The sequence below is a fragment of the Sus scrofa genome, chromosome X (assembly GCF_054392235.1).
Source record: "Sus scrofa isolate SSC_HxYL_T2T_F1_AM1 chromosome X, Sscrofa_HxYL_maternal_Yorkshire_Landrace_v2.0, whole genome shotgun sequence".
Lineage (NCBI taxonomy): Eukaryota > Metazoa > Chordata > Mammalia > Artiodactyla > Suidae > Sus > Sus scrofa.
This window is the reverse complement of record NC_139401.1, coordinates 119,558,644-119,585,010: the sequence shown is the minus strand read 5'-3', so window position 1 is coordinate 119,585,010 and position 26,367 is coordinate 119,558,644. Positions and strand designations below refer to the sequence as shown.

At 46.4% G+C, this 26,367-nt stretch overlaps 1 protein-coding gene across 2 annotated transcripts in view; it reads left to right on the top strand.

Moving 5' to 3' along the window:
- Positions 1–26,367, top strand: part of GPC4 (glypican 4) — a 115,534-nt gene that overhangs the window by 61,438 nt on the left and 27,729 nt on the right. For both annotated transcript variants that reach the window (XR_014834645.1, XM_001925471.8), the window contains exon 2: positions 13,950–14,108. Coding sequence is in view for 1 of the 2 variants with exons in the window: in XM_001925471.8 (XP_001925506.4) it covers positions 13,950–14,108 (159 nt within the window). In the remaining variant the exon portion in view is untranslated. The remainder of the gene's footprint in view (positions 1–13,949; positions 14,109–26,367) is intronic.

Genomic DNA, 26,367 nt, shown 5'->3' with positions numbered 1-26,367 from the left:
CTGGACCAGGTAACACCATTCCATAGTGACTCCACAGTTGGCCCTCTGGCAGCAGTCTTCCTTGCTTCTTAGGGGCGCAAATCCGAATGGCTCCTCTCCTTTCATCCCCACCCAGAGCAACCCCTTTATTCTTGGTTATCTGCCCTCCAATGTGCTAGTTGCTTCCTGGAACATTCAGATCTACCTCTGTGGCCCTGGGGTGACTTAAGGGGACTCGGATCTGGCAGGGCTGTGTGCGAGGATGGTCAGGAACCGAATAGGCCTGTAGGGACTTGAATGCAGAGCCAATGACGGGTTTCTGTCTTCCTTGTCACTTGCTGGCAAGGACAATCACCTTTCTCTTTTCTGTGTAAATTTTGGTGTGCGTCATGAATAAGTGATCACGTTAATCTGTTACTTTACTGCCCAAGGTCTGCCCTGCTATGTTGCCCCTTCTCTGGGGTACTTCAAAGAAGCCAGAGGAAAATGGTAGGTGGCCGGCAATGGCAGCCCAGCTGAAGAATTTCCTAATTGATACCTTGCATTTCCCCTCAAATTAAATCGGAGTTTCAGAGCCCAGAACAAACAGGGATTATTGCGAGGGAGGTGGAGAGGAATGGGTAGTATCTCAATTCCTTCACTGCTTGGAGTGTCAAGTCACTTGGGGACGTGGAGATTGAATGGGGTCGCACCATGATGTCTTGACTTTTGGAATATGAGGTTAAGGAAACTCATCAAGCGGCCGGACTTAGATTTAGAGACTGGAGGGAAAAAAATCAAAGCATGAACATGGTCTGAGAGATGGGTTTTTTTTTTTTTCTCTTTTCTTTTTTTTGGGGGGGGCAGTCTTTTTAGGGCTGCACCCGAGGCATATGGAGGTTCCCAGGCTAGGGGTCAGGTTGGTGCTGTGGCTGCTGGCCTACGCCACAGCCACAGCAACATGGGATCCAAGCCACATCTGCAACCTGTACCATAGCTCACGGCCACGCCAGATCCTTAACCCACTGAGTGAGGCCAGGGATTGAACCCACATCCTTGTGGATACGAGTCGCATTCATTAACCACCGAGTCATGACGGAAACTTCAGGGTTTTTTAAATTAGAGTGTTGAGTGACCTGATTTGTCAAGCCCAGCAACTAAAGCGTTTGTGTGAGAAGTTTCTGCTTTGTGGGTTTTGCTTTGTTGACCAAGAAAGGCAGCAGAGCTCGATCCCCAAGGAATTTGCTCGTTGCAAGATTCTGCTTTGAGTCCAGGCTAATATCTCCTGTTAATTTTGAAGGACTTCAGAAGGAATGGCCATGGTGTATCTGGCAATGTATAGATTGTATTTGAGCATGTGCATCTCTGCCCTTTGCCCAAAGGCACCTCCTAAGGCAGCCCAGTTGTAAGAAGCATGGGTTGGGTGGATTTGACTGGGATAGTATCACCTCTTCTCCTGTCTTTTGAACTTTTTTGAGTTGTTTTAAGATACGGTCAGAGGAGTTCCCGTCGTGGCGCAGTGGTTAACGAATCCGACTAGGAACCATGAGGTTGCGGGTTTGGTCCCTGCCCTTGCTCAGTGGGTTAACGATCCGGCATTGCCGTGAGCTGTGGTGTAGGTTGCAGACTCGGCTCGGATCCTGCGTTGCTGTGGCTCTGGCGTAGGCTGGTGGCTACAGCTCCGATTCGACCCCTAGCCTGGGAACCTCCATATGCCGCGGGAGCGGCCCAAGAAATAGCAACAACAACAAAAAAAAAGACAAAAAAGACAAAAAAGACAAAAAAAAAAAAAAAAGATACGGTCAGAGGACCGCAGAGATCTCTAGTGTTGTAGGGTGGCGGTGGTGGAGGAATTCAGAAAATACATAGTGAGAGGGAGCGAGAAAAAGCCTGTAGAAGGATCATAAAATCCATGTCTGTTCATCTTGTAATTTTCAAGAGGGCAGAGACGGAGCCTTTTGCATTTTCTGTACTGAGGGATCACATCTAGCATGTCAGAGGCACTAGATAAATGCCATATTAAGCATCAGCCATTTTTGTGTAGTGCCAAACTGGGTCAAAGGTTAGTTTGGAAGAAGTGAATTACTTCTTTGATACAGACTTAGGGAAAATTTTAGGAACAAGATTCTGTTTCCAGATAATCTCTTGATTTCCTGCTGGTCGAAGCAGTAAGTAAATATACTGAATTTTCTAAGCCTGGAGAGCAAAGCAAATGTAATTAATCAACAGTTTTTAATCCCAAAGGGGAGATTCTGAAAGGTGAGATGGGGGAATTGAATAGCACCAGGGAGATGGCCATGAGAATAAATCCCAGTGCGACCTGTATGCCTCACTTAGAGAGGCAAGCCGGTAGAATCTGTAGTAAAGAATGGGAACCCTCCCGTTGTCGCTCAGTGGAAAGAAACTCAATTAGGATCCATGAGGACGCAGGTTCGATCCCTGGCCTCGCTCAGCGGGTTAAGGATCCGGTGTTGCCGTGAGCTCTGGTGTAGGTCGCAGATGTGGCTGGGATCCCGAGTTGCTGTGGTTCTGATGTAGGCTGGCAGCTGTAGCTCCAATTTGACCCCTAGCCTGGGAACCTCCACATGCCACAGGTGTGGCCCTAAAAAGCAAAAAAAACACTGAAAACTTCAGCAAACTCAATCTTCTAGGAAGGGCAACATCATTTCTATAAAGGGAATCTGTGCTTGGCTGATCGCCTTGTGTTTTTCAAGGGACTACAGTGAATGTGATTTCTTTGGGCTTCCAAAAAGCTCTTCGTGGGATTGTACAGCAAGCCAAGGAACCTTAAAATAACTGGCATCACCGCAGGATTGTGGGACTATTCCCATCAAATATCATGAGTGATCTTGCGGCCGTGAGCATAGGGAAGGGGGTAAATAGGTCTGTCTAGCCACGAGAACTGTGGCATTCTTTCCAACGTTAGGATGGAGACGCATTTTGTTTGAAACTCCAATAAATGGTCTAGAAGAGGAAAGGTCCATTGAAAACTTTTGTCAACAAGTTTTCGAAATGGGAATGAATTTTCGGGTATCTGCTGGAGAGGAGCTTTGTTGGAGGGTTGGGGAAACTCAGCCTTGCAAAGTGAGGGCTCCCTCTCTGGGCCTGCTTGCCCCGGCCTAAGGCTAAGAAGCCTTCTTTTCTCCTGTTATAAAAATTAACCCCTGTTCAACCGTGGCCCGTGTCCCTCTCCATGGCAGTGGAGACACAGTCCTTCAGTGTAGATCTGTGTTAAAGGAAGCCATAACTTATTGGGACCTACCTTGAACAAGAAGGTAAGTGGTGGAGTTCCTGTCATGGCGCAGTGGAAACGACTCCGACCAGGAACCATGAGATTGCAGGTTCGATCCCTGGCCTCGCTCAGTGGGTTAAGGATCTGGCGTTGCCGTAAGCTGCGGTGTAGGTCGCAGATGCGGCTCGGATCCTTGGTTGCTGTGGCTGTGATGCAGGCCGGCGGCTACAGCTCGGATTCAACCCCTTGCCTGGGAACCTCCATATGCTGCAGGTGCGGCCCTAAAAAGGAAAAAAAAAAAAAAACCAACAAGAAGCTAAGTGTTTCTTTCCCCTTCGCCATTTCTTCGATGCTTGGCTAGGATTTTAAAGAATGGTTCCTGCAGCTTGAAGTCTGATGTTAGACGATCGTTTGTCTTTATCTGAGCCAGTGAACTTTGCTGTCATCTCGTGTCAAAGCTTTCTCCGTAGCCATTTGGAGAAATTGTCTTTAGGAGAATTCCTGATGAATGGACTTTGTTCTTCTTTAGGTATATTTTCCTAGAAGGTCGATTTACTGAAAACCTCTTCTCACGCTGTATTTTGGAGGGAGGAATTTTAGGAATGTCATGAAAGGGGGAGTAAAGAGAAGGTAAGGAGGGGTTTATTTTTCTAGTCTCTCAAGCTGAAAAGCAGAATGAAAAGAGGAAAAGAATGTTCCAAATGTTCATGACCCACACCACCCGTGACGTGTAAATCCCAAAACGTATTAATATTGGGGTTTTTTTTTTTCTTTCTTTTTTCATTTGCTTTTTGTCTTTTTAGGGCTGCACCCACGGCATATGGAGGTTCCCAGGCTAGGGGTCCAATCGGAGCTGAAGCCGCCGGCCTACACCACAGCCATAGCAAAGCAGGATCCGAGTTGCATCTGGGACCTACAGCACAGCTCACAGCAATGCCGGATCCTGAACCCACTGAGCGAGGCCAGGGATCGAACTGCATCCTCATGGGTGCTAGTGGGGTTCTTTAACCACTGAGCCACGACGGGAACTCCTAGGAATTGCATTAGAGCAAATGTGTGAGCTTGGCAAGCCTCCCCGTCCGACTGCAGTCCTGTAAACTTGGTACCCAGCTGTGGACCTGGACCCGTTCCAACCTTGCTGTGAAACCTAAATGGCTGGGGCAGGTTATCTTCGAATGGGGCTCCTTCGAGATTATTAGGAAGCAATAATAAGGAAAATGGCTCCCAGTTGGACATCTGGAAGGAGGAGGAACGCGGTGTTGCCAGGGTTTTTCTGAGGGTCCCTCCCTCCCTTGTTTTCTCTGAGGTCTGATTGTTTTCTGATTGCCCGCAGGAGACTGTAGGCTAAGGGGTGCAGAGAAAGAACAAGAAGCTGGTGGCCAGCATCCGCCCAGCCCAAGAATCCCTGCGACCCTCTGAGCCTGGTCTATTCGCTGTCTTAGAGATGGCCCTTCTGAGGCCCCGGTCTCCCAGGAATTAGGACACATGGCTTAGGTCCCTAGGTTCCAGAGGCGCTATTGAGGACCGAGAGGAAAATGATGGAGCTAACGGTCTTGGCTCTCCAGGCTCCTTTTTATTTGTAGCTGACCGTGTCACACACAGTCCTTTGGACTCAGGCACGCTGCTCCATCACAAGCCCAGTGGAGATGAGTCATTTGCACAGAAAGGCGCTCCTGAATCCTTGTCTGGAAAGATCTTCTTTGTTCGTTGTAAGTAAGAGAGCGCCGTCTTTTCCTGCCTGCCCCTAGGTCACCACCGCCACCGCCCCTGCCACTCCCTCCCCTGCCCCCCCTCAAAGGGCTCAGAGCCTTTTATTAGCTCTGAGTGTTTAGGTAGTACTTATGGCATCCTCAGATTGGTTGAAGCAACTTGGGTGAATTGCCAGTATTATCATGCCTGTGGAGTCTTGGACCCGGACGAAGTGGTTGTAAATGTGCAAAATAGATGCGGTGGCTCTAGCTGCTCGAACGCGATGGTAACCGAAGGTCAAAGCATGCATTTTAGGCCATTGGCTGATGTACCTTACTTTCATAAATCTTTGGTCATTAAAATAAGGTTTGAAGATGATCTGATAAAAACTTTGCTTCATAATTTGCTTATCAGTGTAAAGCAATAAAGAGCCCTGCTTGATTTTGATCTGGAGTGGATTTTAAAACTGTTGCAAGCTCACTGAAACCCAGTGTGGCGTTTTATTAAAGTAGCAACCCTAACACTTCCAACTACACTTACACGAAGTATTCTTAGAAAAATATACGAAAACTGCTTTTTGAAATGTGTTTCTGATTGGCCTTTGCTAGCCTACCTTGCAGGATTAGTGGACCTAAAAATAATTGGCAGTTAAGCCCTCCAGAGCTATATTTTGGCAAGGTTTTGCAAAACGCTAACTAGCTGCATGTCTTCCTACTGATTGGTGGGTGATGGCAAATCATACATCTGCATGATGACTGTAATTTTTTGGGCTTTATTATTATGGTTTAGGTCAAACGACTTGAGGCTTTGGATGTACGGAGTACATGACATGCAGTAATTTCACTCCTTTTTTGCAACGGGAGGGAGGATGGACGAATGTATACGTTCTCCCATCCCCACCCAGTGGAATTATTAAAACCCTTAAGAGATTGTCTTTGTTCCCACAAAGGAGAGCTTTGTAATTTCTCCTGAGGGCCTTAGGTAGCTCAGAGGGGCTGGAGTTAACAGCAGCCTGTTAGCTCCCTTTGAGGCTGCATGCATTTCGATCTAGAAAGTGAACAGAAACAATTTTGGTAACTCTTTAGACCAAGTGGCAAGGAACTCTTACTTTCAGAACAAATAAAAATTAGGCAGAGAGTAAAGTAGCAATTGAGGGATTAGGAAAATTACCCCAGCAAATAATAGCTTAATGCTGCTCCCCAATATTAGAAGTACATCAAGTATTTGCTATCATGCGGAGGAAAGGACCCACCCCCCACCCACATGTATCCTTTTTACTTTGAAAACCCAAAGCTTGCTTTTTTAAAAAATAGAAGAAAATAAACTGTATCCTGGAAGAGTTAGATTTACAGAATTTGGGGAGATAGCGCAGAGTTTTCCTATATACCTCATACCCAGGTTTCCTTATGATTAACACCTTACATTTTTGTGGGACATTGTCACAATTGATAAACCAATATTGATGCATTATTATTAACTAAAGTCCATTTCATATTACGATTTCCTTTTTTTTTTTTTTAACCGTATCAGTGAAATAGGATTCAAATCCCAAAGGCTTCACCCATTTGAACTGTACAGTGGCTCTTAATATAGCCAAAGAGTTGTGCATTTATCACCAAAATCAAATGTAGAACATTTTCCTTCTCCCAGAAGGAAATCTCCTACCTTGTAGTTGTAACCCCTCCCTTACTTCGTTCTGCCAACCACGGCCTCCCCCTCCCTAGGCTAGACATTTCGTTTGAATGGCATCATATACTATGTGGACCTCGGGGAGTCGCTTGTTCACCCAACATGGTATTTGCAAGATTTTGCCATGTTGGAACTTGGTTCCGAACTCCATTCCCTCCTACGGTTCGGTGACCTTTCATTTTACCAACACACTAGTGGGCGTTGGGCTATTGCAACTATGCTGCTGTGTGTGACTTTCTTAGCTTTCCCCAGTGTCTCTTTCTGTTCCAGGAGCTTGGCCTGGGCACCAGCATCATGTCTCCCTTAGGCTCCCAAGGCTTTGCTTTTGAAGTCCCTTTCGACAATGCCTGTGCTTACTTGTCATCATTCCCCACCACTTATGCTCGCCACTCAACTCCTAATTGATAATGCTCTTTTTTCTGGCTATCTTTACTCCCTCGAATTCCACCTCCAATAAGAAAATGTCCTGAACATTTCTCTGGGAGAAAGAAGATGCTGCTCTCCTGGCCCCTCTCTCTCACCTGCTGCAAGTCATCAGATAAGTCTTGTCCTAGACAACCTCAGTCGCTTAGCGGTTAGAACAGAGGCTCTTCATTTTTGTCTTGGTTTTGTAATTGCACTGAGTTCACGATGCCTCCTTCTTTCCAAAGCGCTTCTTTAGGCTGCAGTGGGTAAGGGACTTTCTCAAGAGCTTACAGCGAATCAGCCAGCTGAGTCTTCTTAGCCCTGGGCTACATTAGGTCTGCAGAATGGAAGACCTACCTAGTATCAAGTATCCAGAAACTTTTTTTTTTTGGGGGGGGGTGTCTTTTTAGGGCCACACCCATGGCATCTGGAGGTTCCCAGGCTAGGGCTGGAATCAGAGCTGTAGCTGCCGGCCTATGCCACAGCCACAGCATCGCCAAATCCGAGCTGCATCTGCGACCTACACTGCAGCTCACGGCAATGCTGGATCCTTAACCCACTGAGCATGGCCAGGGATTGAACCTGTGTCCTCATGGATGCTAGCCAGATTCATTTCCACTGAGCCACGACGGGAACTCCCAGTCTGTTCTTAAAGGCCCCTTGCTGCAGCCCTCACCCATAGGGTCCAGGTTGTGTGTCTGTTATTAACCAAAGGCATGTGGTTGCCTTTTTGGTAAACTCAGTTTGGGGTTCAGGGGATGTCTGCCTTCCCGATGAGCCAGTCCGGAGAGCCTGGGTTCTGTTCATCGTGTCCCATTTAGGACTTGGGTTGAGAACTCCCTCGAGATTTACTTTCTCTCCTACAGGTGGACAACGCTGACGACCCTGGTGCTAACTACAGATATCCCCATCTCCCCCCCAAAGCAGAGCGAACCCCAGAGACATTTCTTGGTTTCTGGTTGGACTTCAAACGAATTTTCCAAGAGAGACAGAGCAAATGATTGTAAGACACAGTTAGACGCAGTCAGGTCAATAGTAAGTAGCCTGCGAGCTGGCCTGAGAACCTGTTCACCATTTATGCCATTTTCTCCGGGCAGGTGGGTTGTGAATAACTGGAAAGAAGTAGACAAGAGCTGCATCCCGTCTGTACATCCGAGCCAGCCTTTGGTGGGAAGAGTAAATGAAATAAAATGAGAAAGCCTGGCTCTACAGTTTGCGGGCCCTCTTAAAGGACAGACTATGTTCTTCCCATCCGAGGCCAGCTTCTTGAATCATTGATGTGAAGGGCTTCGAGGAAGTAGTCCTTTATAGTGATTGTCTTTGTTCACCTTTGAAAACTCAGGCATTGGTATTAAGACTAGGAGTTCCCGTCGTGGCGCAGTGGTTAACGAATCCGACTAGGAACCATGAGGTTGCGGGTTCGGTCCCTGCCCTTGCTCAGTGGGTTAAGGATCCGGCGTTGCCGTGAGCTGTGGTGTAGGTCGCAGATGTGGCTTGGATCCCGTGTTGCTGTGGCTGTGGTGTAGGCCGGTGGCTACAGCTCCGATTGGACCCCTAGCCTGGGAACCTCCGTATGCCGCGGGAGGGGCCCAAAGAAATAGCAAAAAGACAGAAAGACAAAAAAAAAAAAAAAAGACTAAAGAGAAATTACACAGAGGTGGTGTGATTGAAAAAGGTTTGGCTCTTTGAAGTGATGTGTGTGTGTGTGTGTGTGTGTTTAATGCCACAGAGTTAAGCTTTAAAAGCACGCTTCGTTGAATCTCATCCAAGCCTCCGAGGACAAGGCTAAGGCACCTTTTCTCTTTTGAGGGCCACTGACCCACAAAGAAAAAACCTAATCAAGGGCCATGTACAAAAAGCAACTCAATTTAGGTGCTTGCTTAGAAATCCATAAAGCCTTCCATTCACCTGCTTTTAAAATTACGAACAGAGATCTCTCACTGAATATAACAAACAAACAAAAAAAAATCCTTCGGTTTCATATTAGGAGCAGTTTTTACAAGAGGTGGGGCAGGGAAAGAGAGAACAGGATGAGTGGAGTAAAAAGAGTAGGATGCAGACGGGACAGGTAAGGAGCTAGAGGAGGCACGTGGAGAAGAACGTCACAGAGTTCCCATCGTGGCTCAGTGGTTAACGAATCTGACTAGGAACCATGAGGTTGCGGGTTCAATCCCTGGCCTGTCTCAGTAGGTTAAGGATCCAGTGTTGCTGTGAGCTGTGGTGTAGGTCGCAGATGTGGCTCAGATCCCGCATTGCTGTGGCTGTGGTGTAGGCCGGTGGCTACAGCTCCGAATGGACCCCTAGCTTGGGAACCTCCATATGCTGTGGGTGCGGCCCTAGAAAAGGCAAAAAGACAAAAAAGAAAGAAAGAAAGTCACAAAGCAGGGCGCAGAGGGGGACACAGCTGATCATTGTGGATCCTAATCCACTGTCGACCTGAGCTTGTGAAGTAACTATAATTTCCAGCTTTTTTTTTTTTTTTTTTTTTTTTGGCGTGGGGGGCTGCTCCGTGGCATGTGGAGTTCCTGGGCCAGGGATTGGATCTGAGCTTTAGCTGTGACCTACACTGCAGCCGAGGCAACACTGGCTCCTTAACCCCCCGTGCCGGGCCAGGGACCGAACCTTCAATCCTTGTGCTCTCGAGACGTCTCAGCAGGAACTCCAGATTCCAGCTCTTCTGTGGCTCTGATGTTTGCACAGGGATATGTAGCATAAGCCCCTAGCACCTTCTTTTATAAAAATGCAGGCGCCCCCTCCTCCCCCGCCCCTATCCCATATTGGATCCTGTTGCCCCGATCTCAACTCTGGCAGCCTCACAACAAACCGTGACGTCCTTCTGAAGTGACAAGTGGATAGGATCACCGGGCGTAGAAAGGAAATCTCTCCAAAGAGAAAGCCTTTCTCCTTCAGACACAGCATTTTAGCAGCAGTCGCCAGCAGAAAGAAACAGAATGTCTTCCCATTCACATGCACACTGAAACCCTTTCCAGTGGTACAGTAGAAATATTCAGGATTTAAAAATCGAATGAGCTGTTCAAGTTCTTACCAGAATGTGGAGCTGGAATTTCATTTTCAGATGCACCAAGACTTGTCCCCTTTTCTCCTTCTTCCTATGCCAGTGGAAGCTGGTTATGGCGCTGAATCGCCAGTAGCCTAAGAAGTATGGTTTGGGATTTAATTCACAAGCGTGTCTTGGATGGCATGTGTCGCAGGCCGGGCTTTTGGCATGAATGTCAAATTACATTTTCCAGTAGCCCTTTTTAGAAATGCAGGCACAATACGAGGTGCAGTCAAGGCTTAAGTGGGCAAAAGTGGCCCATGGGAGCGGGCTGGTCTGCACCGACGACGGCCTTGTCAGCAGAGAGGTTAGCCAAGCGTTTAACCCACTGTTGTCCTTCACACAGCCAAGCCCTTTACCATTCGACAAAGTCTTCTGGGAAAGATCTCTCTCAAATGATAAAGTAGCAATTTCTGTCGTGGCTCCGCATGATACTAGTAACGAACCCGACTAGTATCCATGAGGACACAGGTTCCATCCCTGGCCTTGCTCAGTGGGTTAGGGATCTGGCGTTGCCCTGAGCTGTGGTATAGGTCAAAGATGCGGCTCAGATCTGCTGTTGCTGTGGCTGTGGTGTAGGCTGGCACCTGCAGCTCCGATTCCACCCCTAACCTGGGAACTCCATATGCTGCAATGCGGCCGTAAAAAGACACCCCCCCCAAAAAAAAAACAAACTAAAAATTGAACGTGGACTCTTAGGTTTTGCCAAAACCAAGATGTGCTCTAGTGTTCAGATAGGAGCAGGTCTCTGGTAGGTCCTGCCGAGGGCCCCCAGTGGGCAGGAGGTGGGTAGGAGCAGGGGCCATGCTGGGCTGTGGGTGCTGGCGGCTTCACTGGATCGCCAGTAAAACTTTGATGGCTGGGACCCATTTTCGAAGGGTTTCTCTTCAGTGCAGAATTCTGGGTGCGCTTCAACCCCTCAACATCTATCAACTTCTTAAACCTTTCTATGTTATTCTTTCCTGCTGCTGTCTCTGAATTTTCTGGCTTTAGGTTGTGTGTGTGTGTGTGTGTGTCTGTGCGTGCGTGCGTGTAGGCACGCACACGCAGGTACACACAGGTGCGTTGAAGGTGCGGAAAAGTTCGTAGACGCCTATCTTGATACGATCCAATACCTGACCCTCTAGTTGATTGTACACACGAACCTTGTTAAGATTAGGTGACCAGAGATACTTTTCCAGACCGGAAACGCAGATTTTTGGAAGTAGATTCTTTTCCAAAAGTTCAGTTTTGGGAAGAGGGGCTTGCAAACCGGCCAGTGGTGGATTTCAGCCGGTGACAACCTTCAAAAGTAGCTGCTCCCTTCGTATTAGTCATGGGCATAGTTCTGTACATCCCAAGCCCTCCTTCTGAGCATTTCATTTCATTTTCAGTGTGGGGTGCGAGTGTCGTGTGGATTACTTCATACAGCTGCACTCTACTAGTTGGGGGCCTTTGTATGCTGTTAGAAGGTGTGAAGATTGGCGTTCCCGTCATGGCGCAGTGGTTAACGAATCCAACTAGGAACCATGAGGTTGCGGGTTCGATCCCTGCCCTTGCTCCGTGGGTTAACGATCCAGCGTTGCCGTGAGCTGTGATGTAGGTTGCAGATGCGGCTCGGATCCTGCGTTGCTATGCCTCTGGCATAAGCTGGTAGCTACAACTCCGATTTGACCCCTAGCCTGGGAACCTCCATATGCCTCGGGAGCAGCCCAAGAAATGCCAAAAAAAAAAAGACACACACACACAAAAAAAAAATTAAAAAAAAAAAAAAAGAAGGTGTGAAGATTATGCTGGCTGAGATCCTCAGCCCTGAAGCCAGGAGACAACTGGATATCTCTTTGTTAGTTACACGCCCCAGTACCAAAGGCCTCCTGTGAACTTGTTAAGCCAGGGAAGAGGCACTTCTGGTTTGGGTTGTAACAAAGATGCTTTCAGAAAACGGAGCCTTCATAAGCAGCCCTTCCACTAATGAGATCTAAGATACTCCACAACCTCACAGCTCTAAACTCTTTCACCTCCTCCCCCAAAGCTTTTTGTTAGGATTATCTGTTGCCCAAGGGTTTCCGAAATGGCAAAAGCAGCTTTTTAGCAGTTTCTGGATTAGGAAGCTACTTGAAGATGGTTGGCCTTCACCACTTCTTTAAATAGTCCTTTAAAGCTGTGTACTTGTTTTTGTGTTTCAGTAACACTCTCCCCACTTTTCAGTTGCCGGGAAGGAAGAGAGATCAGGAATCTATCTGATTGTGTAATTATTTGCATCCATGAGGCCAAGCAGCAACGGCCGGCTCCTGGCCCCCTTTCCGTCCACGGTTAGCGCTGTTAAAAAGATGGGCTCTTCATTCCTCATCCCTCGATTTGTTGAACACGCTTGCCCTTGAGAGGCTCACACATCTTCAGTATTCTCTCTCGTGGTCTTGGGTCTTTTCATGGAAGGCGAATCCTCATAAACATCTGCAGAAAACTGCACGAGGCTACCTGTCCCCCACCAGTAAATCGTGGAGTAATCAAGGTGCCAGTACCCGAGTGGGTTTTTTTGTGGGTTTTTTTTTTTTTTTTTTTTTTGTCTTTTTGCCTTTTCTAGGGCCGCTCCCTCTGCATATGGAGGTTCCCAGGCTAGGGGTCTCATCCGAGCTGTAGCCACCGGCCTACACCACAGCCACAGCAACGCGGGATCTGAGCTGCATCTGCGACCTACACCACAGCTCACGGCAACGCCGGATCCTGAACCCACTGAGCGAGGCCAGGGATCGAACGCGCAACCTCATGGTTCCTAGTCGGATTCGTTAACCACTGCGCCACGACGGGGGAACTCCTATCCTAGTGGGGTTTATTTTCGAGTGGCGTCCTATCTCTTGGTCTTTGGGAGGGAGAGGTGTGGTCTGTTCAAAGCACATCTTTTGTTCTGTGGCAGAGGAGGAACAGCGTCAGGGTGGAGTGTGAGGTGTGTCATGAGAAGTTCCAAACCACAGACACAAGTGCAGTTGGGTGGGGAGGGAGATGGTTTGTGCCTTTGACCTTTCTGTTGACCCTTAGGGCGACATAGAGATTGCATTTATTGGAAGCTCCCAGTCTGTGTGTGGCTGAATGACTGCATGAAGACCAGCGTAAGGTCGATGGGACGGTGGCTGACAGCGGTACCGAAGGCGCTGGCCGAGGACGGCTTGCTCCCGAGCATCCCTCAGCCTCCTCACCCCTTGTGACTTCCCGTAGACTCAGACCCCAGCGCGAACGCTGCGGTTGCCTCTTCACTGCCAACTCCTTGAAGTGCCCTTAACCCTTATCCACTTGCTCCGTTTTGGGTCTTGTTGTCACATATTTTACACATCCTTCTGCATTAACAGGTATCCCCTCTTGGAGCGTAAACAGCCGCCTCTCAAAAAACCTTGCCTCCTTTGTATACCTTGCACAGTAGTTAGCATCTCTTCTCGAGGAATTTACCCAAGACTTCTGTTGCTGTTGAATGCTATGCCCTTTAACTGGCCACACTGAATTTCCTGGTTGGAAAGCTCTTTTTGGTTTGTTTTTTGCAGGTGTCTTTGTTTTTTTTTTTTTTTTTTTTTTGGCCACACCTGCGGCATACAGAAGTTCTCAGGCCAAGGATCAAGTCCAAGCTGCAGCCACAACCTATGCTGTAGTTGCAGCAATGCCAGATCCTTAACCCACTGAGCCAGGCTGGGTATCGAACCTGCGCCTCCACGGTGAGAGGCCGGATCAGTAACCCACTGCACCACAGCAGGAGCTCCTATCTTCTTTTGCCAAGAAGGAAATCAATATTTGTAGTCTTAATGAAACTTTTTAGATACCCACTATGCCTGGGCCATTGCAGGAACATCAGAGACAGAAGCGAAGCCGAACAGGGTACCTAAGATCAGACTCTTCCCTCTTGGACTTGATGAAGAAAGATGGAGATTGATTGTCCTACATTTTCTCTTCCAGGGGATCATTTGAAGATCTGTCCCCAGGGTTACACCTGCTGCTCTCAAGAGATGGAGGAGAAATACAGCCTGCAAAGTAAGGATGATTTCAAAAGTGTGGTCAGCGAACAGTGCAACCATTTGCAAGCCGTCTTTGCTTCCCGTTACAAGAAGTTTGATGGTATGTGTTGCATCTTTGGTCTAAGGAGGTATAGATGTGTATTTGCTCTGTTCTTGAATTTGTTTTCTACCTTTTAATCCAGTCCCATTTACCAGATGCTCTCCTCACTGGATCCCAGGGGCAAGTTAGCCTTGCAGCTTTATCCTTCGGGATCCTTCGGAATGGTATGGCAGTCGTTATGGAACCAAATAATAGATGAAAGTAGTTTAATTTAAATTCTTTCAGGTATTTTCTCGGCTGGACACAGAAGAGTGTTGTTGACGCAAGCCACTTAAAAAAAAAAAAAAGTCCTTCTAAGAAAAAGCAGGCATCTGAAAACTTAGTCAAAATAACCAGAGGGGTTCTGCAGATGCTGGACTTCCAGTGAAATTTCAAAATGGATCCCCCAAAGCCAATGAGAATCCCCAGAAGCCCTGTAGAACGCAGATAGGATTAAAACCCCGTTCTTGCATGTCCTTGCACCGGTGGCCCAGAAGTGGCTGCTGGATTCTGGGTTTCATGAAGCCGGGCTCCATCTCTGGCTCCATTTTAGCTGGAGCTTTGGTCCATCCATGTAAAGCCATGGGCAAACCCGTTCCCTTCCCCTGTGCCACACACGGATTCTCACATGCACACTCTTCTTTTCATAGGGACGAAGTGGCCAACATGGGCCACACGAGAGGTGCCCCAGTCGTATCTGAAGCCATGCACTAGATCACATACTTGCAAAACTAGAGTCTGGGGTCCAGAACACCTCGGGATTCTTTTCTCTGGTGCTGTTTCCTCAGTTTGAAGATTGTTATGCAGTAGATTTAATTTTAATAGGAATGATTTCCTTTGTGTCTGTTTTAAAGGCCACTCTAATTACATCGTACCTTTGAAGCATGCTTTTCTTGACATTCTGTGTGGTGGAGAAGTACAAGGCAACTTTTGAGATGTGAAATGTCTTTGAGTATTTCTGCAAAGGGCTCATTACCATGGTGAGAAGTTGGACTAAATTAGATTTGAGATAGCTGATAAGGCAGCCCCCAGCTAAAGAACGGCTTGTATTTCAAACGTTGGCTTGGGGATTCATTATTTGAAAGTTATATCTGACTTAAGAAGTGTTAGTAGTTTCCCAGGCTAGACCACGAAAGCATATTGAACTTGTAATGTAGTTGAACTGAATTTTTTCTATGTAGGGTACCATTTACTGTGCCCAGTTTTTCCAACACTTTGTATGCAAGATTGCATTTAGTCTTTATCTCCTTTCCCTGGGTGGCTGGAAATAATTTATATATCCTGTCTTACTATCCTCTAGTGAGCCTCTATTCAACACACAGGCTGTAACTGTGAAGAGTATTTAACAGGCTGTTAGGAGTTCCCTTGTGGCTCAGTGGGTTAAGGAACCAGTGTTGTCACTGCTGTGGCATGGGTTTGATCCTTGACCCGGGGAACTTCTGCATGCCACAGGCAAGGCCCCAAAACAGGGCAAAACAACAATGTGGTGGCCTGGTGGTCACAAATTCGCCTTTGTCACTGCTATGGTGAGGGTTCGATCCCTGGCCCGTGAACTTCCACGTGCCGCGAGTATAGGCAAAAAGAAAGGGTTAACATCACATCAAGATGAGTGTTGTTGGCAAAAGATGTCATTCAACCACCTCTGTTTCTCAGTCACTAAATTATCAGCATGATTATTGAAAAGAGTGGTATTCTCTTGACTATGGCATGTCTCATTCAAGACTGTAACCGAAACAATTGCTTTTACCTTGACGAGAAATCTTAAATAGTCAGGTGACTTTATCTTTGAAAACTTGAGATGCTGATGTGTAAAAATTACCACTTGGAGGTTTAGTAATTTAGAGGGAATTTGGAAGGAAAAATTCCTGCTCTTTAGAAATGGCTAGCCTCACAAATGAACCTATCTAGAGAAAAGAAACAAACTCATGGGCCTGGAGAACAGACTTGTGATTGCCAAGAAGTGGAGGAAAGTGGGTGGGACTGGGAGCTCAGGATTAGTAGATGCAAACGATTGCATTTGGAGTAGATAAGCAATGAGGTCCTGCTGTATAACACAGGGAACTCTATCCAGTCACTTGTGATGGAACGTGATGGAGGATAATGTGAAAAAAAAGAATGCATCTAATTGTATAACTAGGTCCCTTTGCCGTATAACAGAAATTGGCAGAACACTGTAAATCAACTATAAAAAAAAATTTTTTTTTTTATTAAAGAAATGGCTAGCCTCTTGGTAGCATTTGGGAGAGAGGAGATAAGGCTCTTTCCAAGTTCCAAGGTCACCACCTTCAGGTCACCCCAATTCCTCTTAGACATGTGTCCTCCTGGCATGGGGCCCACAGACTTTAGTGATTTCTCTTGCCTGTGGGCCTGCTGGTTTAGCTCTTTTCCCTCCTCACTTGCCATGGCTTTATAGCATTGCTCGTACAATTGCAGTATGTAGTTTATAAAAAGCCATACAGAGAAACTTTATCAGTAAGTGTTAACATATGTTTTGTTTTGTTTTTTTAAAGAAGGACAGAAGAACAATTTCTCATGCCCTTCCTGACCAGGCTTCACGTTCAGTACATGTGTTTAATGTGGTTTCTTTATCAGTTTCAAAACGGGCCAAGAAAGATGATTATGAAACTCCAGCTTGTTTCTTTGGACTTGAGGCTTAAATATGGCATGCATCACAACATTGTCAATCAACTATACCTTCCAAAAATACCAAAAACATAGCATAGATTTAAGAAAAAAAATTTTTTTGTTTTGGTCTTTTTAGGGCCACACCCAAGGCACATGGCATTTCCCAGGCTAAGAGTCAAATCAGAGCTGTAGCTGCCAGCCTACGCCACAGCCACACCAAATCTGAGCTGCGTCTGCGACCTACACCACAGCTCACAGCAACGCCAGATCCTTAACCCACTGAGTGAGGCCAGGATTTGAACCCGTGTCCTCGTGGATCCTAGTCAGGTTCATTACTGCTGAGCCTCAATGAGAACTCCCCATGTAAATTTTATTTGAAGGCATAGTAGCTGAAATGTGTTTCATCTGGAGATCAGAACATAGCCTGGGTACTCTGTGTATTTCCTCCAAGTTAGGCTTTCTGACATAATCCACCGCTTTTACTTGCTAAAAACCTCAGTTGATTGGTATCCAGCAAACCATAATCCTCGAGTGGGTGCTGCATGTATTGTGTGATGTTTAAGGCTGGCAATTATGACCTGCCAGTACTGTGCAAAGCCTGAAGATGGCGTTGAATGAAATTGTATAGGGCTTGTGGTGGCTCTCAGAAATCCAAAGGCGGGCGCTTTGGTCAAAACACTGTCCAAGCCTTTGTAAAAGCCAAACGCTGGGTTATTGATATGAATGGGAGAGAGGACGCTATGCAGAGAAACAGGATGGAGACCGCAGAACCAAAATGGGGCAGCAAAGGTAGCACAAAGAAGGCTTGGGGATAAGCTCTGAGCAAATCACAAGGGACCCGTGGCAACAGACGAGGTCAAACAACTTCAAAGGAGCATCTTTGCCATGTTACAGTATAAATTCAGTGGCGATCCCAAGCTCAGGCAACTTCTCTGCCATCAAAACTTCAGTCACATTTATGTCACACTTAAGTCACCACTTCTTTCTAAGGCAGGAACAAGTATTATTTTTTAAAAGAAACTTTCAAATAAAAATACGGTTTTAGAGGCTTTTAGGGGATGAGCCTTCTTTAATCAGAAGGTATCCCATTATCATGCTGCTTCCGTGGGCTCCGAGCGGGAATGCCAGCTCTGGCATTTTGGAGTCAGCCAGTCCCCTTATCTCTACGATTTTTGTTGTTTTATATGTTTAATTTTCTACCGTTGGCACATCTAAAGAGACGAGACAGCGTCTAAACCAGGTAACTTGTAAACTGCGGGCACATGTGTGTGGTTTCAGATCTGGCTGAAGTACAAAACTTCCGGAAGCAGCAACCCCCACCCCTCCGATTTCCCATATTTTAAAGCTGTACCTCTGAGTTGAAGGACCCACTTCTTGAAGGACCCACTTCTTTACTTTCCTACACTGTAATCCTTTTTTTTTTTTTAATCTGCTCTTTAAGAGTGTTCAATACCAGAAATCCACTCTCCTAGGCTTAGAGACATAGAGCCTGAAAATTGGCAGTGACAGAGCTAACTGCTCCCCCTCTCGGCCACTTCTGGGAATTTCTTTTCTTTTTTCTTTCTTTTTTTTTTTTTTTTTTGAAGTTGAACTCCTCCTAATTAACATAGCTGAATCAGTTGTCTCATGAATATGCTAATCAGATACTCCGTTCAGGGGGCTTTGAAAGACTTGCTTGGCAAAAGGCATAGAAATGATAGAAGCGGGGCATAATCCGTGTTTGGGGACCACAACATAAAGACCCACCCCGAAATGCCGAATTATTGTGTGAGACTGGTTGTTTTTGAGAGAGGCATAGCTAAATCAAACCACACAAATAGATTAAGAAGATTAGAGCTGCCATGGCAAATAGGTTTGTGAATTACTTAGTAAAAACGATAGTAACAACTACAAAGATATATCATTGCGTACAGACTCCCCAAATGAAATTGGTTGAGAGAGATTTGGCATGCTGAAAGAAATGTTTAGGGCAATTCGAGATGTATGATGCTAGTCCCTTGGCCATCTTAGGAGCAAATGCAGCAGCACCTCTGGGCTGGAGGCAGGGCCCCCCGAAGTGTGAGCCCGGTTCTGCTGTGAAGCGACTGTGACCTGGGGCAATTAACTGGTCTCAGTTTTCCCATCCGTAAAATGAAGGGGTTGAGCTCCATGCTCTCTAAAGACCCTTTCAGTTCGACAAATTCTGTGAATCTTCTAAACATGTGAGCAGACCAGCTGCTTCAGTGAAAGGTCTTACAAGCTGTTAATTAGCCGGCTGCATGGTACCCTCTATTTTCCTCTCGTTTCTTAACTCTCCACTACTTTCACCGGGTCTTTGAAAACCCTCCCCTGAGCCTGAAGCTTGTTAACTGGAATAATAGTAGAAATGTTCTGAATTAGCTTAAAACGCACATAAAAGAAATAATTGTCCGTCCCATCTATCCGAAGAGTCCTTTGTGACATGATAGAAAACAAGGGCAGCCACTCTGCGGATTTAGCCAAATCTGGGTTTTAATCACCCACTGCAACTTTTCCGTGGCTTCTCCTGGTCATTGCTTCACTAGGCCAGTAGGAAACCAGTTGTGGAGGCTCGGTGAGTTGAAGGTGTTAGAACTCACATGCCCGTGAATGACAGAGAGAGCCAACTAAGCCGCGTGGCTGTTCGCTAAGCTGAAATGTCCAGAATTTTCCTGACCCCTGACTGTAAATATTTGTTCAACGACATGGTTTTGTTACTGGCCCTTGCAGAGTCACACTGACATAACTGAAGACCTCGCGGGTCTTGAAGTCTTAAACATCCTCAAAATAAATGTCGCAGAAATGTGTGACATACATACACCACAGGATTGTTTTTTAATCCTTACCTCGGATTTCATTCGTGAAGACATCGTTTTAGAATCTGCTTTTTCAAACCTCTGCCACGGCGCAGCAGGCAGCCCGAGTAGTCGCGAAAAGTACAGAACAAGACACGAGGCCTCTGGCCTTCCTGCAGATGCAGTGGTCTTTCCAGATCTCTGATTTGGTTGGAAAGCGCTGCCACTCTATGCTTTACGATTCTATTTTCTTTTCTTTTTTTTTTTTTTTTCCTCCCCCTGCATGCAAAAGACACTCAAATGCTGGGTATTTTTGCTAATTCTTGGTTAATCTCTCTGTGAAACTCACTGAGAAGGAGCCACTGCCAGCTTACTGTAATCAAATCAAGAGCTCAGGCACAACACACATTTCTGTATTGACAAAGGTTTTCTGCCGAGTTGTTATCTCAAGTGTGACCAATTGTGACTCGAGCAGTGGCTATCTCATTGAAAATGCTTGTGCCGCTTCCAGGGGGCCCTGCGCACTTTCATTTGGGGCCTCTGCTATTAGCTTTGACTTCTTAAGAAGGCCGGGCCTCCGCCAGAAGCAGCCGATCTGTTTGGAGGCGTGAGTAAATACACGGAAGAGCTTCAGCTGAGCTGCTTTTATCTACTTTGTTGGTTCTTGTGCTTTGAGCCTGAGAGTTCAGAGCCTTGTTGATCATCTCTGCTCGCCCCTTTTTCCCCGCGACTGTCTGTCCGGGCAAAGAAAAGGACTTATTTGATCGAGCAGTGACTCCAACTGATTGACGGAGAGAATTCCCCAGCCAGTCGGGCCTTTCTTGTTCATTGTCCCGGCCCATCTCCATCACCCTCTCTCTTGAGAGAATTAATGGAACAATCGGAGCTCTTGGAATCAATATGACTCAAGCAGCGAGGGTGCGACACGGCCATACCTTTTCTGGAGGTCGCTTTGGCCATGTGTCCGAAGTTTCGAAGAAGTCCTTGGATTTAGCACTTTGGCTTCTAGGTATTGATCTCGAGGAAAGAGCTGCATACAGACGTATGTACAAAAGTGTTCATCCCAGCATTATTTTTAATAGTGAAAAATAGGAGATCAGCCTAAATGTCCCATAACGATTACATTACGATTTATCCATTTGGTGTCATGGTATGCACTTGTTTAAAATGATGTTTCTGGAGTTCCCGTCGTGGCTCAGTGGTTAGCGAACCCGACTAGCATCCTTGCTCAGTGGGTCACTGCTGCAGCTTGAGTTGGATCCCTGGCCTGGGAACTTCCACATGCCGTGGGCAGGCTCCCCCCACCGCCAAATGTTTCTGAAGACTTTTAAAAATCACATCAGAAATACTAACGATACAGGAATTCCTGTTGTGGCTAACGAATCTGACTGGGAACCATGAGGTTGCCGGTTCGATCCCTGGCCTTGCTCAGTGGGTTAAGGATCCGGCATTGCCACGAGCTGTGGTGTAGGTTGCAGACGTGGCTCAGATCTGGCCTTGCTGTGGCTGTGGTGTAGGCTGGCAGCTATGGCTCCGATTGGACCCCTAGCCTGGAAACCTCCATATGCCGCATGAGCGGCCCTAGAAAAGGCAAAAAGACAAAAACGAAAGAAAGAAAGAAATACTAACGATACAGTGTTAAGTGAGAACAGGGTATAAATACAGTGTGACCTCAACTATGTGACCTTCATAGAAAAAGACAGGAGATTCAGTAAAACTATTGCTGCTCTGTCTTAATGGTGGGATCATGGGTATTCATGCCTTGTGTTTTTCAAATTGGTACAATCTCAAAGGAATACTTTATAGCAAAAAATGGTATTTTTTTAATGAAAAGTGTAAGAACTGCTTTGGTGATGTTTTGCAGTGTTTTGTTTTGTTTTGTTTTTAGTATCCCAATGCTCACTCTAGACAATTTGTTAAAAAAAAAATGGAAAAATGCATCAAAGCCTCTAGCGTTTAAGGTGAATGCACAGAATAAAGGGAAATAAGTCATTTTTGAAAGCACCAGGTAGGTTATTTTTCCGATTATAAAATGTCACTGAAAAATTGGGGTGAACAAAAATTGAGAAACACTGGGAAGAAAAATCACCCCAGGTCCCCGACACCCACCAACCACCTCCTCTTTCTTTGGCCATGTATATAATGTACATACATACATTCCTGCACATCAGCATCGGAACTAATGATGCTATTTTTCTCTTGTTATTAGACCGTGAGCAGATAGACTGTAGTATGAGGTTTGGGCGCGAGGCCATACCACAGATCCACGTGGAGGTTGGTGTATGCAGGCAGCGCTGGGAACAGCGCCCCAGCTCACTTGGGCATGCCTCCTGGGTCCTTCTCTGGGAGAAGGAATACGGCTGCGCTCAAGTGACTTGCTGGGGGAGTACCATTTCTAGAAGTGGAATGCGGTCCCGGGCTCCTGGGCCAAGTTAGCCTGGGGAGGGAGAAACAGAAGGCACTTGAGCCTTCAACGTGGATGCACGACTGAAAAAGCAGGCTTGGGAAGTAAGGGCAGCTCCTACTTTGGCAGGATCCCGAGTCCCCTTTCATATGGTAACAGCCCCTAATAAGGGCCGCAGCTGGCAATTGACTTGTCAGCCTGGGAGAAGTCCATTGTTGGGCTGGGGTTGAGGAACTTCCAGGCAAGTACTTCGCTAGCAGGCACTCCAGGGAGTGAGATGATTTTATGCCAGGCGAGAGGAAGGCGCCTGGTAAACACTGACACGGACTCGGCCCAAAAAAGCAAGATCGAGGATGATGAGAGATGCTAGTCGGAAACCAAAGTTTCCGTCCGTAAAACACCTCCTTTCTTTCCTTTTGTTCTTCCATTTGTGGCCGCCTCTGATCGCTGTTCTTCATCAAACACTTGATCCCGGGGAAGGAACGGATGCCTGTAACCCTTGGAGTTTTCCTAACAGTGTGAGAAGTATGATTTGTAGCATGGACCAGGATGCTGCTTTGTCAGGAATTTGGTTGACGTGGTAACTTACGGTGTCCACGCCGCATTGGGGCCGTGAAATACAGCCTTTACAGTAAAGAGGAAATTAATCCTTCTATGGAAAAGGCAGCTTCCTAATAATATAAATACCAGGTGGTGATTTATAGCACCAAGCAAATGGCTCGAATAGAAAGGCCGCCCAATCTCTTCAGGGCATGGGTTACTTCTAGAAAGCATTCTAGCTCATTAATCAATAGCTGGTCGATTGTTTATAAAGTAGTAACTAATGGCATTTAATAGCAGAACTGAGGGCCTTTTGACCTGTTTTAAGAATTTGGAATGTTTATTTGATGCAAGACAAGTGGCGCGGTGTGTGGGGGGGGTAAGAAGTTCCAGAAGCACATCATGTTCCTCTTTTTTTAAAAGACAGGATATTTACATAGAAAACTTTTATATGGAAAAGTTTCGCCTTTTCACTCCAGTTTTTCCCACGTTAAATCGGTACTACTGACATTGAATCACATTTTCGAGTTGGAAAATCCTTCCAATCTCCCAACTCAACCCTTGCATTGAGAAGCTTCTGGCAGAGAAGTTAGAATGCACATGAAATACATGGGGAACGTGGGGCATTGACCCGCCGCTTAATTCTTAATTTTCCTTTTCCTGATTCTTGGCCTTGATTTTTTTTTTTTTTTTTTTTGGTCTTTTTCTAGGGTCGCACCCTTGGCATATGGAGGTTCCCAGGCTAGGGGTCTAATCGGAGCTACAGCTGCTGGCCTACCCCACAGCCATAGCCACAGTCACAGCCACACGGGGTCCAAGCTGCATCTTCGACCTACGCCACAACTCACGGCAACGCCGGATTCTTAACCCACTGAGTGAGGCCAGGGATCGAACCCGAAACCTCATGGACACTAGTCAGATTTTTTAACCACTGAGCCATGATGGGAACTCTGATTTTTTTTTTTTTTAATATACGTGTGCTGTGTATGATACATTCTGTCTTTCAATATCACGTAAATCTCTTCCCTGGCTTTGCGGTTCCCCATTTCCTGTTTTTGTTTCTCAGGAGTGGCCTCAGCCTCGTGCATGTCCGCCACCTTTCACAGCATTAGAACCTAGAGCCATTAAGCATTTCCTTGGGCTAAACTGCTCCTGGTTTTACAAAGCCTTGAGTCTTCTCAACCAGTCTCCAGCAGCTTTGGCTTAACTTTATGTTGCCCCAGATGGATAATATTGGACTCTGCCAGGAGAGATTAAAAACCAAGGCTTGAAATTATTTTTTCATTGATTGTAGATCTGAACAAACTCAAAGGTGACAGTCGCATCATTTCACATATGAGAAGTATCCATTTATTGAGCAGCTACTATGTGCCAGGCATTGCCCATATGAGGTGAGCAGTAATAGCCCCATTTGATGAATGAAGAAGCAGCAGGCCCAGAGAGGTTAGATCTTCTGTCAAGGTCACACAGCATATAAATGAGCGGTCCCATGCTTTCCCCGCTGTGTCTTGCTGCGTCAGATCCTAGCACGTTACAGTGGGTTTTTTTTTTCCCCCCATGCCTCTGTTAAGAGGTCATTCATGGGCCCTAGGAGCACCAGTTGCTTGAGCTTTAGGACATAAATCCTTAAGCCCCCAAACTGAAGATTGGCAGAGAAATAAACCCAGATCACCGACACCATATTTCAGATGCTTATAAACTCTCTCCTCTCTGACTCTCCTTTCAGACACCAGTAGCATCATTGGAAACGGACACCCCGAGCAGCATTTTTCTTGAATACAAGCCCTTGCTGCAAGGGAGATGTGATTTCCAGTTAACTCGGCTTCTGCTCGGGTTTCCGCTGCCCCTGGCTGCTTCTCTCCCAGCTACCAAGTGTCTCATAATTGGCTTCAGGCATCGTGTTTAGGAAGGGATGATTGCTGCGTGTCTCGGGACTGCACAGCGTTTCTTTAGCGCTTAGGATCCAATTCTTAGTTCTTTATCATGGGGGGGAAGTCGAGGCGAGCATTGCAGCGGCTGATGTAGTTGCTCCTTAATGGCTGGGGACCAGGTTTTCAGGGTCGATTTGTGTTCTTCCCCTCAGGGGAGAAGGACATTCCCGTGGGAAGGAAGGGGGGTGGGACGTGTGGGAATTCCACGAGGGAGCTGCTGGTTCGGTGGGAGGCACGGATGCAAAAGGTTTTTCTCCCTTTTTTTCCTTCCAGCACATTCTTAGGCTTTGATTGATGCTGTACCTAACTGGTATGGATTTCAGAATGTGCATTAGGTCTGCCATCTTTGAAAGGTCTCTCTGAGGCAAAAAAAAAAAAACATAGGTAGAAATTGTCCCCTTTCCCAGAACCAGTAAGAACAAGTCTGAGGAGAAAGGAGTCTTTTGGATCCCGTCATTTTTGTTCAGTTCACTTGTGTAGGTAAAATAGACGAACATTCAAAGAAAAGCCTTGCTGTATATGAAAGAAAGGATAAGGATTTGATAGATGCTCCCAAAAAAAAAAAAAAAACTCTGGTGCCCTCATAAAACCACGTGTGGAAAGTAGCGTTCTAGTGGAGGTGAATTGGGTGGAGAAGATTGGTCTTTCTAGAATTTTTCATGACTGTCTGATTGGGTGGGAAGGTTAAGATGCATGCTAAAACGGTGAGCTTTGATTTGAGCCCATAACAACCACTCAGTGCGCACTTGTCAAATGGCAGAGCCGTTTGGAGAGGTTAAATGATCAGATTTGAACGCATTATATCAGGTGTTTTGTTTCTGTTGTTGCTTTGGGCCACACTCGTGGCATGCAGAAGTCCATGGTCCAGGGGTCAAACACCACAGCAGTGACAACGTTGGCCAGATCCTTAACCCACTAAGCCATCAGGGAACTCCCACTGTATCAGTTTTAGAGGATTTCTATGTATAATCCACTCAAACAGTCTTTGTATTTGCAATATATATATGGCCACACTAAAGAATCTTTTAGGAGTTTCTGTCGTGGCGCAGCGGAAACGAATCTGACGAGTATCCATGAGGACACAGGTTCGATCCCTCGTCTCGCTCAGTGGTCTAAGGATCCTGTGTTGCCATGAGTTGTGGTGCAGGTCACAGATGCAGCTTGGACCCCGTGTTGCTGTGGCTGTGGCGTAGGCCGGCAGTTGCAGCTCCGATTGGACCCCTAGCCTGGGAACCACCATATGCCACGGGTGCGGCCCTAAAAAGACCAAAAAAAAAAAAAAGTGAAGGATAGAAGGTCCATGTTCTGAATGATTAAATGAATTAACATTAATATTAAATGAGTTTAATATGTACATCGACCAAGCTAAACTCTGAAAACATAAGCTAACATCACCCCCACACCCAGCTTCCTCGACAGAGTTTGAGTCCTGGGAAATAACTAAGGGTCACGGCGGTCCTGACCAGAGGGGGACAACCATGCCTGTCCTTCGCTGGGTCATTGGCCCCCTGTGGTCCAGAGTAGCTGTTTTACATACAGCTGCACTGACCCAGAGGCTCTCGACCTGAGTGAGGAACTCCTCTTAAGAATGTTTTATTTTTTTCCATAGAACCTTCAGCGTCTTAGCATTTCTTTGACCTGAAACACTTTGAAGCCTAAAAACATAAATAGTAGTTTATCATTTAAAACTAAGCTTGACATGCCACTCTGCCCCCACCCTTCAAAACACAACCGGGGGAGTTCCCTGGTAGTCTAGTAGTTAGGATTTGGTGCTTTCACCGCTGTGGCTTGGGTTCAATCCCTGGTCTGGGAACTGAGATTTCCCCCATCAGATGCTGCATGCTGTAGCCAAAAATAAATAAATAAATATATATTTTTTTAAAAAAAACAGCACAACCGTACATGCCATTCAGGAGACATGCAAGTGAGTCTTCGGGATACTTAATGAGTCATGAAAGCACAAGTCAAATGATTCTCAGCATCCTGTT